Below are 14,021 nucleotides of genomic sequence, written 5' to 3'. Positions count from 1 at the left end.
GAGTTAATAAATAAATGGGTAAATAAATGAATGAGTAAATAAATAAAAGGAAAATAAATGAGTAAATAAATAAATGGATAAATAAATAAATGAGTAAATAAATAAATGAGTAACTAAATGAATAAATGAGTAAATAAATAGGTAAATTAAATAAATGTGTAAATAAATAAATGTGTAAATAAATATATAATTAAATGAATAAATAAATAAATAAATAAATGAGTAAATAAATAAATGTCATTGCCCACGCCACGCTGTCTTTGGCTCCGCCCACTTTGTCATTGCCCCGCCAAATATGTGAATGGGCCCGCCCACTCTTTCATTGGCCCTGCGCACTTTGTCATTAGCCCGCCCACTTTGTCATTGGTCCCTCCACTTTGTACTTTCCCCATCGGTGATTGGCCCCGCCCAATTTGCCATTGACCCCGCCCACTTTGACATTGGCCCCACCCCCTTTGTAATTGGCCCCGCCCACTTTGTCATTGGTCCCTCCACTTTGTAATTCCCCAATCGGTGATTGGCCCCGCCCACTTTGCCACTGGCCCCGCCCCCTTTGTAATTGGCCCCACCCACTGTCTTTGGCCCCGTCCCCTTTGTCAATTCCCCCACTCTGTGATTGCCCCGCCCCTCTGTCATTGACCCCGTTTAATGTCATTGGCCCGACCCTCTTTGTCATTGGTTCCGCCCACTCTTTCATTGGTCCCGCCCATTCTTTCATTAACCCCGCCCACTCTTTCATTGGCCCCGCCCACTTTGTCATTGGTCCCTCCACTTTGTAATTTCCCCATCGGTGATTGGCCCCACCCACTCTGTCTTTGGCCCCGCTCCCTTTGCCATTTCCTCCATTCTGTGATTGGCCCCGCCCCCTGTCATTGACCCCGTTTACTGTCATTGGCCCGACCCTTTTTGTCATTGGTTCGGCCCACTCTTTCATTGGCCCCGCCCACTTTGTTATTGGCCCCGCCCCATTTGTAATTCGCCCCGCCCACTTTGTCAGTCTCCCCGCCCACTTTGCCATTGGCCTAACCCACTCTGTGATTGGCCCCCGCCCCTTTGTCATTGAACCCGCCCACTCTGTGCTATATATACATATAGCACATATACCAATTGGAAACATTTGAACGTAAGACAAGTTATGAAATGTTTTCTTTCGTTGCCTGATCTACAGCTGTTTTAAATTGAGTTAATCCTTTCAGACATTTGGCTAAGAAGTTCATTAATTCATGTAAGTAACGTTATGTAAAGGTTCATCCTTATGGACCAGGAAGGCTCACTAAAGACAATTCGTTTGGTTGTCTATAGTTGGGTTTCTGAGATTTCCGAAAACTTTAACAACCCAGTTTAGCTAGAAAAGAAGTAAAAATTACAACCCGGGCAACGTCGAGTGCTTTCAGCTAGTAAGTAAATAATTTAATAAGTAAAATTAATAAATAAGTAAATAAATAAACCAACAACATGAAAACATCAAAATCTATTAGAAGTTATTAGCGGTGTCATAATAGGAAAACGGTGGATGCACTCATAATTTATAATATTATAATTAACTCATACAACGCTATACATAAAGTCGCTCCGAATATGAACTAGGAATACTTGAAGTACTTAGGAAGGTACAATAGTTCTCTGCTTACCCTTGATGTTTTTCTCCAAAACGTTATCGATGACAGGATCTATATAGTCATCAACGTCTTGGAACAGTACAGGAAACCCATACTTAATTGCCATCTCCACATGTTTAAGGAAATCAGGATCGTTGAATGTAATGGTCTTCAGATTGTGCTTTTCTTCCTTCTTCCTGATCCAGTGCAGAGCCTGAGGAAGATGAACATTCATGGGCGGATTTTGAAATGTGACGAGAATTACCTATTAAAAATATTGTGTGATTTGAAATTCACAGTATAAAATTAATGTACTCCTTACAGCTACCTCCTAATCATATTTTTATGATAGGAAGTACTGTGAAAAGTAAGGTTAAATGTGGACAGTTAACGAAATTAAATCAGGGAATGGAAGAACACCGGGAAGGGCTCTCCCTCATTTTCATCTGATCTTGTCGAGCACAGGAATTACTCCGGTTAACGGGGCCCAAATCTGACTTCAGGGAATGACACCTTGCGCTCTAGCACAAGCAACTGAAGGTGTTGTTGTTAGCTACATCTTACCTGTTGCTGGGGATCTATGCAGAGTGGAAAGCGACTGGCCCGTGTGGTCAAAATGCCATTCTGAACAGACAACTCATCTGGAGGCAGTCCTTCAGATGTCCATCTGTAATATCCGTTTGTGCCTTAGATATTGATTACAGTTGCATTGCAATAGTGTTATGCTATACAGGGTGGAAGTAGTATAACTATACAAATTTCAACAGATTTATCCCTTTGGAGAGCGTGCAACAAAAAATTTTAGTACTACATAATAGTTCCAAATGAATATCTTTCTCAAGTGAAAATAATTTTCATATAAATGTTGTTGTTGTTTTCTAATGCCAGGCGTTTGACAATAAAGTCATTTGACCTCTTGCACTCCAATATTTTTCAAAGATATTATCATGACCAGCCACTGAAGCACAGATTTAAATGTTAACACTGCTTTACTCGATAAGCAGGCCTACTATCCGTACGATTCTGATTTTTACTATTATCATTAGAGAGACTGATATGGAATGATTTATCTCTTTGCAGTTTTTAAATAAGATGGACGATTTAATAGCAAATTGAATAAAAATATTAACATCTCTCGTTATTTTCTTCCACTAGGAAATCTGGCAACCTTACTGCTGTGACTAAGGCACGGAATACTACTTTTTATCCCTGAGTTCGTGCATGTATTCGTAGGAGTCAGCGACACGCTGTTGCCAAAATACTCAGGCTTCCAGCCTACTTTTCTAATTGACCATGCAATTAATTACTAAATATATTTGGTTTTTTATTTATTTTAATATATGAAGAGTCCACTGCAAGAATGATGGATGTCACTTTCTTGTCGAAAATGAACCAAGACTGTCAATGCATGGCTTAAGACATATAGAATGTGCATACAGAGTTATATGGCAATAACACTGATAGTCATTGTCCAGTAATGATCGAAAAATCACAGTTAAGCTCTGAGCGCTAAGCATTTCAGACTTTCAATTGCTTCTCCTGCAAAATGTATTCCAAATGACATCCATCATTCTTGCAGTGGACTCTTCATATTCTATTGCCCCCTTCAATGAGCATACATATCAGTTTCAACCTGTATTACAATTTTGCCAAATATTAATTGAATCGGTAATTTTAGAAATGATATGGGCCACAAAAAGCAAAAACTTTTCAGGAACAGCAAACAACTGTTTCTAAGGTTAACTATGTAACACTGATATTTTTCAAAAATAATATCAATAAACATACTCGGTGGGAATAGTCTGCGTACTGTAATTTCAAATTTGACACCTTAGATTTTGAGAAAAAAAATTGACTCATGACCTTTCTGCAATGAATATTATTTTTTGGCAAAGAAAATGGGAATATGAAAAAAAGAGAATTACATTTTATGGATTTTTGAATAGGATAATAGCTTATCGTTTTGGATCTGTAATTATCGTACAGCTGGAACTTTGTTCTGAACTAATACGATTGTTGAAGAGAGATAAAGAAATTAAAGCAAACAGAATTAAAGACGGGAACATTAGCTCTGTTTCATCATTGATACATCCATTCATAGCAGATACGGCACTAGTCATTAAAATTATTGATTTTTCTGCAGGGGCTGTAAATTTACAAGCCGTAAAACTGTGAGTACTAATTCGTGACTGAATCCCTTCGTTTGCAAAATTGTAGATCTACCTTTAAACTATAAGTTTCAATGAAAGTATATTTTCGCATAAAAATCTTGACTCATATCCTTTCTGTAATGACCCGGTTTGATTTTCTATGTTATATGGAGGGATTTCGAGAAAATTTGTGTATTTTATCATTTGAAAATAGTGAAAAAAATACTGCAAAACTTTAAAATGTTTACTGTATTTTCCGTTATTCCATTTTAATTTTAAAATGATTGACGTTTATTTTTCTCATTGCTTCTCCGAAGTAGTGCAAACTTAATTAAATATTCCCAAAATTCACAAAACTTAATTTCTCTTAGATCTTTAATTTTGTGGTTTTCCTACCTGCTTACTTCCACGTCATTGGTGAGTGACTCCATAATTCTGTATGGAGAGGTCAAAGGAACATTTCGACCAATCAGATCCGGCAACCAGTCTTCGTACACCATTTCGCGCCGGAACTCCCAGCTGAATGCCCCCGTGTAGCTGAGGAATGATGCCGAGATTAAACAGTCGCCAATCAGTCGCTCTCTCTCGGCATGCAGATTCTCCAGCTCCTGTGTCCATCTAAATCATAAGACGAAAAATGTTTGCAAAGAGTCTTCACTTATCTACGGACATGTCTTTTCAGTTATTTTTTACGTAGAAATAGGGGAGAAGTGGGTGCAGTAAGACAGGGAGAACAGTGAGACATTTTTTATTAGATGGTAAATTTTGATGTTGAAATGCTAGTAACAGTGGCGTTGTATGTTGCATGAGTAAAGTGACAGTATTTTAATACTCGATTTTATGCTAGTTATAAAGGTGAGTGCTGAAAAAGTAATTCGTAATTTTTCACTCTAGAAGTAACATTTTGGCTTGTATTTAATGAAGGTTATATTGGATATACAAATGAGATATACATATGAATGTTTTGTTACCTAATACTATGGTATTTGAGGTTATGTTTGGCAAAGTTTCGTCTTTCTTGTTTTAATTTTGAAGTGATGGCGTCATTTTTAAACGAACTATGCGTAAAGGGAACAGTGAGACATGCCATTGAAGGGTACACTGAGACGTCTCACTGTTCCTATGTACCAATGATGTGCAAAAACAAACTGTAATTATATTACATTTACTAGTAACTAACATTAAAAATGAACATACTAGCAACCAATTCAGGAACTGTAGCTTAAAATAATGGATACATTATATTTTAATGGTTTCATAAATAAAAAATTATTCACAACATTTAAGAAAAGGTAAAAAAATAACAAAGAATTAAATTAAATTCTTATAATTATAAGCTTTGTTGTCACCAAAAATTCATTTCATTTTTTCGCAAAAGTTCGAAATATCATGAAAAATTCACTTTTCCAAATGTTCCAGATGTTTCAATTGTTTCGAAGTCAGACATCAAAATGATACTAAATAAGCCTACAGAACATGTCAAGATAAAGAGACAGCAAGCTTTCCTTTCTTTTGAAATAAATGTAAATCATTTCAATGCCCGCTAATAGACACTGTGGTGTCTCACTGTACCCTCCTGAATGGGAACAATGAGACATTTGCATTTTTTTTTATAAACACGTATTGTATATTATGCCCTTTATCTATTAAAATTTTTGTTTATGTATTATTGTACTCCATGTTTTAATGTCTATTTCTATTGCACTTGATTTTAAAAATACTTGAATTATCACTTGCATACATATGTCTTAATATTTTGTGTCTCACTGTACCCACTACTCCCCTACATCTTAGTTTCAGATCAGTATAGGGTGAGAGATCGTGAAATCATGTGTGACGAATACAAAATAAATTTAAATCACTAACACCCAATAACTAAACAACGTGCAACAATGAAACTAGTGTCAATCGACAAATCTAGGATGAAAGTTTAGTGCATGGTGGAAGCGATCGGTCGAATAATCTTAGCTTCATGGTCACCATGCTTCAATAAATAATGCACTACAATTTTTTTCTCTGCCGCCATTCATTGGAAAATAACAAAATTTTATATGCAAAATCATGAAGCATTTCTGTCCAATTGCATGTAGTTTCATTATTTTCCGTTAAAATGTGTAAGGCGATAACTTCAGTCTTCTGGGACTCTGAAGGGATAATTTTGGGACTCTGAAGAGTATTCAGAAAGGATCATTCTGATGACACATTGCTTGGTGGTGAAAAATTAAACTCAGAAGTTTACGTACTGATTGTAAAGAAGCTGAACAGAAGATTATGCGTGTTCGTTTCCAAAAGATATCAAAAGAATTCTCCCCCAAAGTGACAATGAGAGGCTTTTCATATCAGTGAGGCATTAAGAAAAAATCTTCATGTTTTATCTGGAATGAAACAATACATTGAGTGATATGTAAATTAACATACCTGTGTACATTTCAAAATTTCTCACCTTAAAAAAAAATAATTTTAGATGTGCAGCAAACACGATTTTGAGGAAAAACACGTTTTCGAGGGGGAAGTACACAACCACTGCTGATTGAATTTTCTGTTCCGCCACTTCACTCTTCCACTCCTTCGAATTTAAAATCTCAGCCCTATCTTCAGACACGTCATTTTAAAAGAGACGATAAACCCTAACCGTCTACAAAAAAAAAAAAAAAGAATAATAATTCGGGCCATCCGTTTTTTACATAGAACCATAAAAGTCCGTTTTTGAGATAGAACCAGCGAAGTCCGTTTCTGAGATAGAACCAGCGAAGTCCGTTTTTGAGATAGAACCATCAAAGTCCGTTTCTGAGATAGAACCAGCGAAGTCCGTTTTTGAGATAGAACCATCAAAGTCCGTTTCTGAGATAGAACCAGCGAAGTCCGTTTTTGAGATAGAACCATCAAAGTCCGTTTATGAGATAGAACCAGCAAAGTCCGTTTTTGAGATAGAACCAGAAAAAAGTCCGTTTCTGAGCTAGAACCAGCAAAGTCCGTTTCTGAGATAGAACCAGCAAAGTCCGTTTTTGAGATAGAACCAACAAAGTCCGTTTCTGAGATAGAACCAGCGAAGTTCGTTTTTGAGATAGAACCAGCAAAGTCCGTTTCTGAGATAGAACCAGCGAAGTCCGTTTTTGAGATAGAACCAGCAAAGTCCGTTTCTGAGATAGAACCAGCAAAGTCCGTTTTTGAGATAGAACCAGCAAAGTCCGTTTTTGAGATAGAACCATCAAAGTCCATTTCTGAGATAGAACCAGCAAAGTCCGTTTTTGAGATAGAACCATCAAAGTCCATTTCTGAGATAGAACCAGCAAAGTCCGTTTCTGAGATAGAACCAGAAAAAAGTCCGTTTCTGAGATAGAACCAGCAAAGTCCGTTTCTGAGATAGAACCAGCAAAGTCCGTTTCTGAGATAGAACCAGAAAAGTCCGTTTTTGAGATAGAACCAGCAAAGTCCGTTTCTGAGATAGAACCAGCAAAGTCCGTTTCTGAGATAGAACCAGCAAAGTCCGTTTCTGAGATAGAACCAGAAAAGTCCGTTTTTGAGATAGAACCAGCAAAGTCCGTTTCTGAGATAGAACCAGCGAAGTCCGTTTTTGAGATAGAACCAGAAAACTCCGTTTTTGAGATAGAACCAGCGAAGTCCGTTTCTGAGATAGAACCAGAAAAGTCCGTTTTTGAGATAGAACCAGCGAAGTCCGTTTCTGAGATAGAACCAGAAAAGTCCGTTTCTGAGATAGAACCAGAAAAGTTTGTTTCCGAGATAGGCCTAGGACCAGAAAAATGAAATTGAATGAATAACAACACAATTACAGGGGTTAAAAATGAATACAAGCCATTTATAACAAAGGACAATAGAGATAATCACAGCAATAGTTCACGGCCTACTGATAAATACTCGGAAAACCTACAGAAGTGATATGACCTCAGATGTTAACGCGTATATGAATAAAAAGAAGACCGCCGAACAATTCCACGACAACAAGAACTCCAGTCATACGAGATAAACAATATATTATTTTGTTTTCTAGTACACACGGTGAAAGCACAGTAGGCTATCTCATAATACTATTTAATATTAACTAAAGCTCGTAAAAGATTCTCCCTTCTAAAAAGACTAGCAGGAAAGAAATGGGGATGCTCTAGAAATACTTTGAACACTACATACAAAATGTTTATACAGCCACTGCTGACATACTGCTGAGAAATTTTAATTACTTCACCTTTCATAAACGAAATAGAATATTTTCAAAACCAAGCTTTCAGACTCATTACTGGTGGAATCAAAACAACGCCAATAGATTCTATGAGATTCCTCACTAATATTAACAGCATCAAAATAACAATGCAAGAAAAAGCACTGATTCAATATGAAAAACTTATCAGATTACCAGGAAACAATTGGCATTCATAAAGTCCTCTCTGTAGATTGAAAACTCAAAAAAGTTTCATATCCATTATTCAAGAATTAAAACAGAAAATCAATATCCCGAATTTAAAAGAAAACTTACAAATTAAACCAAACCCTTGAACTCTATTAAATTTAGAATATAATCTAAATTTAACAGAAGAAATACTGAAATCAGAAGTAAACACTGAAATACTGAAACAATTGTCTTTAGAGACAATTAATATTAGATACCCTCCACAAACCTGGCTTCATTTATACACTGACGGATCCTTGATCTTCAGAGAACAAGGTGCCGGTGCAGGTGTTACGTGCTGTCTCTTCTCACTTTATAGATCTCTTGGATATGGAACAACGAGCTTTGATGGAGAAATCATTGCAATAAGTGAAAGTCTCAGGAATCTTCTATGCCACATCAATAAATTTAAGAATGCAGTTATATTGTCAGACTCCAAAGCAGCTATTCTATCAATCGTCTCTAAACACACACCTTCATCTCAAACAGCAGAAATAACTAAAATGCTCTCTCAATTAATATCACTCAATAAAAGAATTGTATTCCAAGGGATACCATCCCATTGTGGAATCCTGGGAAACGACAATGCGGATGCTTTAGCAAAGAAGGGTAGCACTGCTACTTACAGACCTGTTACTAAATCTACGTATTAATCTGTGAAGAGATTTATTAAATCTACATAGTTAGACTTCAACAAACAAAATTTGGTAACTCAATCCCAAGGGAAAAAATGGAACTCTGCATCATAATCCACAGTTAATTCCCGATTTACCACGAAAATCGTCTGTAGCTGCATTTAGATTGGCAACAGGCCATGATTGTTTGGCTAAACACCTACATAGAATTGGAATATATCAGTCCTCTAACTGCCCATTGTGCAACTCAAACCAAGAAATGGATTCGGAACACCTCAAAATCTGTGCTTCAGTGGCTGGCCATGATAATATCTTTGAAAAATATTGGAGTGCAAGAGGTCAAATGACTTTATTGTCAAACGCCTGGCATTAGAAAACAACAACATATTAACTAAAGTTTAGTTCAGTAAATGATACGTTTCTGGCTCTATCTCAGAAAGAAATGGACGAAATTATTTTTTGGTAGATGAGTAGGGTTTATCACCCCCTTTAAAATTATGTGTCTGAGGATAGAGGTGCAACTTGAAATTCAAAAGTGAGAGTGGGAGTGAAGATTTACAACAGAAAATCCAGTCAGCAGAGATTTTGAACTTTCCTCTCGAAAACTAAATCGACGTGTTTTTCCTCAAAATCGTGTCCCTTGCACGTCTAACATTATCCAAGTTGGGAAGTTTTAGAAAAAACAAACTGTGTTGGTGTGTTTAATGTAAGACTTATCTTTCCCAGTGTTAAAATACAGCTTTACTTTTCTACTTAGTGAAAATAAAAGCGAATATTCACCGGGTGTTTTCAGAACTGAGTCCAGTGATGAGTTTGTCTGCTGCAATGAGGCGACGCATCATGATATCCGTCTCCTCTTGCAGGATCTGCCTCTCTCTCATAGCGTCGTCGTATTTAACACCAAGAGCCTTCAGATCTTCTTCCAAGTTGTTTATTTCTGCGTACAACTTGTTCAGATCCTTCTTAGCCTGTAAAAGTATGCGGATGAAGTTATTACGTTGATGCATAAATTCTTAATTTTTTTTTGTTAAATCCTGAATTATTTATTTTATATAAACTAATCAATAACACACAGGGTTTTTTAAAAAGTAACGCATAATGTGTTTTATAATTTGACGGAAGGTTTTAAAGAAAATACTCAGACACTTCGAATCTTTTTTCTTAAAAGGATTTAATTAATGCATAAGCTATGACAATTAATATTTGAGGAGAAAAATTCGCTTCGGTGCCGGGGATCGAACCCTGGTCCTTGGTTCTACGTACCAAGCGCTCTGACCACTGAGCTACGCCGAATTAAATCCACAGCACCGGACCAAACTATCCTCCTTCGTGGCCTGGCTCCAAGTTAGGCATATACGTTGACGTTTTTATGTAGTATAAGTCAACTGCCACTATACAAGGGGCGCACTCAACTGAGTGGCTGTTTGGCCGGGATTCCGCAGTTAAGTGCACAGTAATCTGTACAGAAATATGCACTGCTAGCTATGAGAATATTAAAGATTTTATTAATTTGTTCTAGAGAATAATATCTGTAATATTGACAATTAATATTTGAGGAGAAAAATTCGCACCGGCGCGTATATGCCTAACTTGGAGTCAGGTCACAAAGGGAAACATCGAAGGAGGAGAGTTCGGTCCTGTGCTGTGGATTGAATTCGGCGTAGCTCAGTGGTCAGAGCGCTTGGTACGTAGAACCAAGGACCCGGGTTCGATCTCCGGCGCCGGAGCGAATTTTTCTCCTCAAATATTAATTGTCAATATTACAGATATTATGTGTAGGACAAATTAATAAAATCTTTTCTGTAGCTAAGCTATGACGTCATCGAATAAATTTTCAAATTAGAACATATGAATTTTTCATATTTTCTGAAAGAGCGTGTTAGAAATTGTACATTTTGGAAAATCTCACTTATTTAATAGAAGTTGATGTCTCTCGACGCAATAAGAAAGAAAGAAAAGTAATACAATTTCACTAACTTTCACACAAACTCGTGCGTGAGGCAATTAACTTTACTAACAATAAACAATAAATAATTAAATTCATTTAATTAATTGTTTAAAATGTCCTCCACTGACAATCTGGCAACGACTAAGGCGCAGTACAAATTCCTTTCGAACATCTTTTATCAGCCGTCAAATTACTCTTCAAGGAACGACCACTCATATAAATTGAGGGAAAGAAGACAGAGGACGGACACTGGAAAGTTTTCTTTTCTCAATCGTACTATCAGAGACTGGAATGCTTTACCTGCAGATTTACTAAAGGCTTTACCAATAATCAAAAATGTATTTAAAAATAGGCTTAAGGACTTTACTAAAAGACGGTAGTATATTATACACACTATTTAAAGGGTGTAATTGATATCTTGTTATTTGAAGTGTTCTATCAGTGAGGAAGTGTGTTGTGTCAGTGAAGTCTATTGTGTAAGTGAAGTCTATTGTGTAAGTGAAGTGTGTTTGTGTCAGTGAAGTGGCTGTGCAAAGTATTTGAACAGTGAAATGGTTTTAAAATGTTAGTGAAATCAGGATAGAATCAGTGCAGTGAGTGAGTTGACAGCGAAATAAATGTAGTGCCGAAAGGTACTTGTGCAGGTATAAACCTGTCACACTCGTGGGTCTTAGTTTGAACTTAGGGTTAAAATACAAATTAGATTTACTTTAAATGTTATTTTAAGTGACCATGCTTCATTTAATTTAGGATGCTCCTTATTATTATTATTATTATTATTATTATTATTATTATTATTATTATTATAATTTATTGTTTTTTATTAGTTGTGTTTATTATTAATTGTAATATTGAGTGTAATTACTTACCACTGCCACAGGGTATATACCCATTTTCAGCGTGAATACATACATACATATACTGTACATACATACATACAGTACATACATACATACAGTACATACATACATACAGTACATACATACAGTACATACATACATACATACATACATACATACATACATACATACATACATACATACATACATACATACATACATAGCTGGCGGTATTTCTCTACATTCCATTCTTATCCTGGTCTTCAACTTGTTCATGTCACTAGACTGCGTGGCAAAGACCCTGCACTTCAAATAACCCCATAAAAAGCAATCAGTAATAACCTTCACTATTATTAAAGGAGATTGTCGCACACGGAAAGGATGAAAATCTGACGGAGCGAGATCAGGTGATTAGGTTGATCTGAAATAACCTCCTAATCCAGCTCTTGGATATCGCTTTTGTAATGTTAGCTTATGAGGACGGTTTATATATATATATATATATATATATATATATATATATATATATATATATATATTGTTATTGGTAACTCTATAGCCTCTATAAGATGATTTATGGTTGTGCTAACAGATGGAGTTACTTGTCAACAATGTGACGCTGAAACGTGTGTTCAGGTTACTGCCCAGCAACAGACCTGATGTATTTTTATATTTGTGATGATTGGTTAATATTAACCCGACACAGTCACAATCACACTCACATTCATACAAATTTCCAGAATCTAGACACCCAGGGAATCTTCTTCTTCACCGAGAGCCGAGTCCGGGCATCGAACCCAAGACCTCCTGATCTGGAAGCCAGCATGCTGACCAACAGACCACGGAGGCAGTCTTTATATTTTTTAAACACGCTTTAACATCTAGGTGATATCGCGTGTGTAGAATCTTTGGATAAGTTATATCAATAGGCCGTGAACTATTGTTGAGATTGTTTCTATTGTTAGGCGTAATTCTATTATTAAAATTTGTATTAATTAATTTTTGTATTTCTGTATTATAATGGAACTACACCCAAACACGAGCTTTGCTCATACTTCGCTGATTCTTTATTTTCACAAACCTTCATTGTACTTTTGGTGAAGGGAAAATACTCGTCTTTATTTCCTACGGACTATATGGAGGGAAATATCTATGGTGAATATTACCAGCACTGCAGTGCTCGCTTCTCATTGGGTACACTAGCAGATTGTTTCGTACATCGCAGCGTTCATGGTCGCACGGTGTAAGAATAACGCACCTGTTCAAACTCTTTCACAAGCATATCGACTCTTTCTCTCTTGGGTTTCACTTCCCTGAAGACTGCACAATACGCCAGCACGGCTTCCACGAACTTCAGCAGGCCGTACCCTGCCTTGCTGATCAACGCCATCTGATCCAGCTTCGTAGATTTCTAGAAATAGTGAGGAAAAGTATTAGTAAATTAATTTCACGAGGAATGAAATGACATCAAGTATATCTAGATACTCGTCTATTTGATTCTTCGCTTCCACCGTATATAGTCCATACTACAGAACGTCCATATGATAAAACCTCCATAAGGTCAAAATGTCCATATTGTCAAAATGTCCATACGGTGAAAATGTCCATGTACTAAATGTCCATACGACAGAAAGCCCATATGATAAAACGTTCGTAAGGTGAAAATGTCCATAGTGCCAAACGCCCATAATGTCCAAGTTCAAAGGAAAATTCTGCTTGAATAGAACACAATAAATTTTATTCCGTGACTCGTACAAATAAGTTATTAATCATCAGGAACCGGAGCCCCACTTTTAAGATGGTAACGAATACTTTTAAGGTAGCTATATGAGAATTTTTCCATTTTCTTTGTACCTGTTGTAGTTTCTCACAGTCTGGAGAATTTGTCTTTGATTCTTCAAATACGCTTTATTCACCGGCTCTTTAATTTGTGTATGCCCCACTCTTGCTTGCAATATTTGTGTCCAAATTTCATTTCATTCACGCTTTAGGCACTCTATAAATCGCCAAATGGATGAATGATGTACAGCCAAGGCTCTTCCTCTTGCCTTAACACGGTTCAAGGTACACTTTACTTCTATACCTGCTTCATCGGCACTATGTAAATGTTTATCAGTGCCATCCCCCAAAACCCGAATGTTATCCAGGTTGCTGTTAGTTATCATTGCAGCATTATAAATTTTCCTTTCCCTGCATCGCCAATATATTTCTGTCCTATCTCTATTTAAGTATTGATGTTGGTACAGGTACCCACGAAAAGAAAGAAGTGGTTTAACCTTCTGTAATGGCATTAACTGAGGATTGCGTTCTATCTTAAAAAATTTCAATTCTGGTTAGTCCTGTACTTGAAAATTTGTACATACTGTAGATTACTATAATTACCTTGAACAATGGATATATTGTATATAGAGCTATGGACATTATGACTTTGGACATCAGAGTGAAGTAG

At 36.5% G+C, this 14,021-nt stretch overlaps 1 protein-coding gene across 1 annotated transcript in view; it reads right to left on the bottom strand.

Annotated features, from left to right (window-relative positions):
* Positions 1 to 14,021, bottom strand: part of Dhc98D (Dynein heavy chain at 89D) — a 192,204-nt gene that overhangs the window by 64,645 nt on the left and 113,538 nt on the right. Inside the window, exons 35-39 of the mRNA XM_069822419.1 lie at positions 12,831 to 12,983; positions 9,566 to 9,753; positions 4,145 to 4,366; positions 2,163 to 2,265; positions 1,632 to 1,812 (exon numbers count right to left, since the gene is read on the bottom strand). Coding sequence (XP_069678520.1) covers positions 1,632 to 1,812; positions 2,163 to 2,265; positions 4,145 to 4,366; positions 9,566 to 9,753; positions 12,831 to 12,983 — 847 coding nt within the window. The remainder of the gene's footprint in view (positions 1 to 1,631; positions 1,813 to 2,162; positions 2,266 to 4,144; positions 4,367 to 9,565; positions 9,754 to 12,830; positions 12,984 to 14,021) is intronic.

The sequence above is a fragment of the Periplaneta americana genome, chromosome 3, assembly GCF_040183065.1.
Source record: "Periplaneta americana isolate PAMFEO1 chromosome 3, P.americana_PAMFEO1_priV1, whole genome shotgun sequence".
In the NCBI taxonomy this organism is placed as follows: domain Eukaryota; kingdom Metazoa; phylum Arthropoda; class Insecta; order Blattodea; family Blattidae; genus Periplaneta; species Periplaneta americana.
The sequence above is the reverse complement of the archived record's forward strand: the minus strand, read 5'-3'. Positions and strand labels throughout refer to the sequence as shown.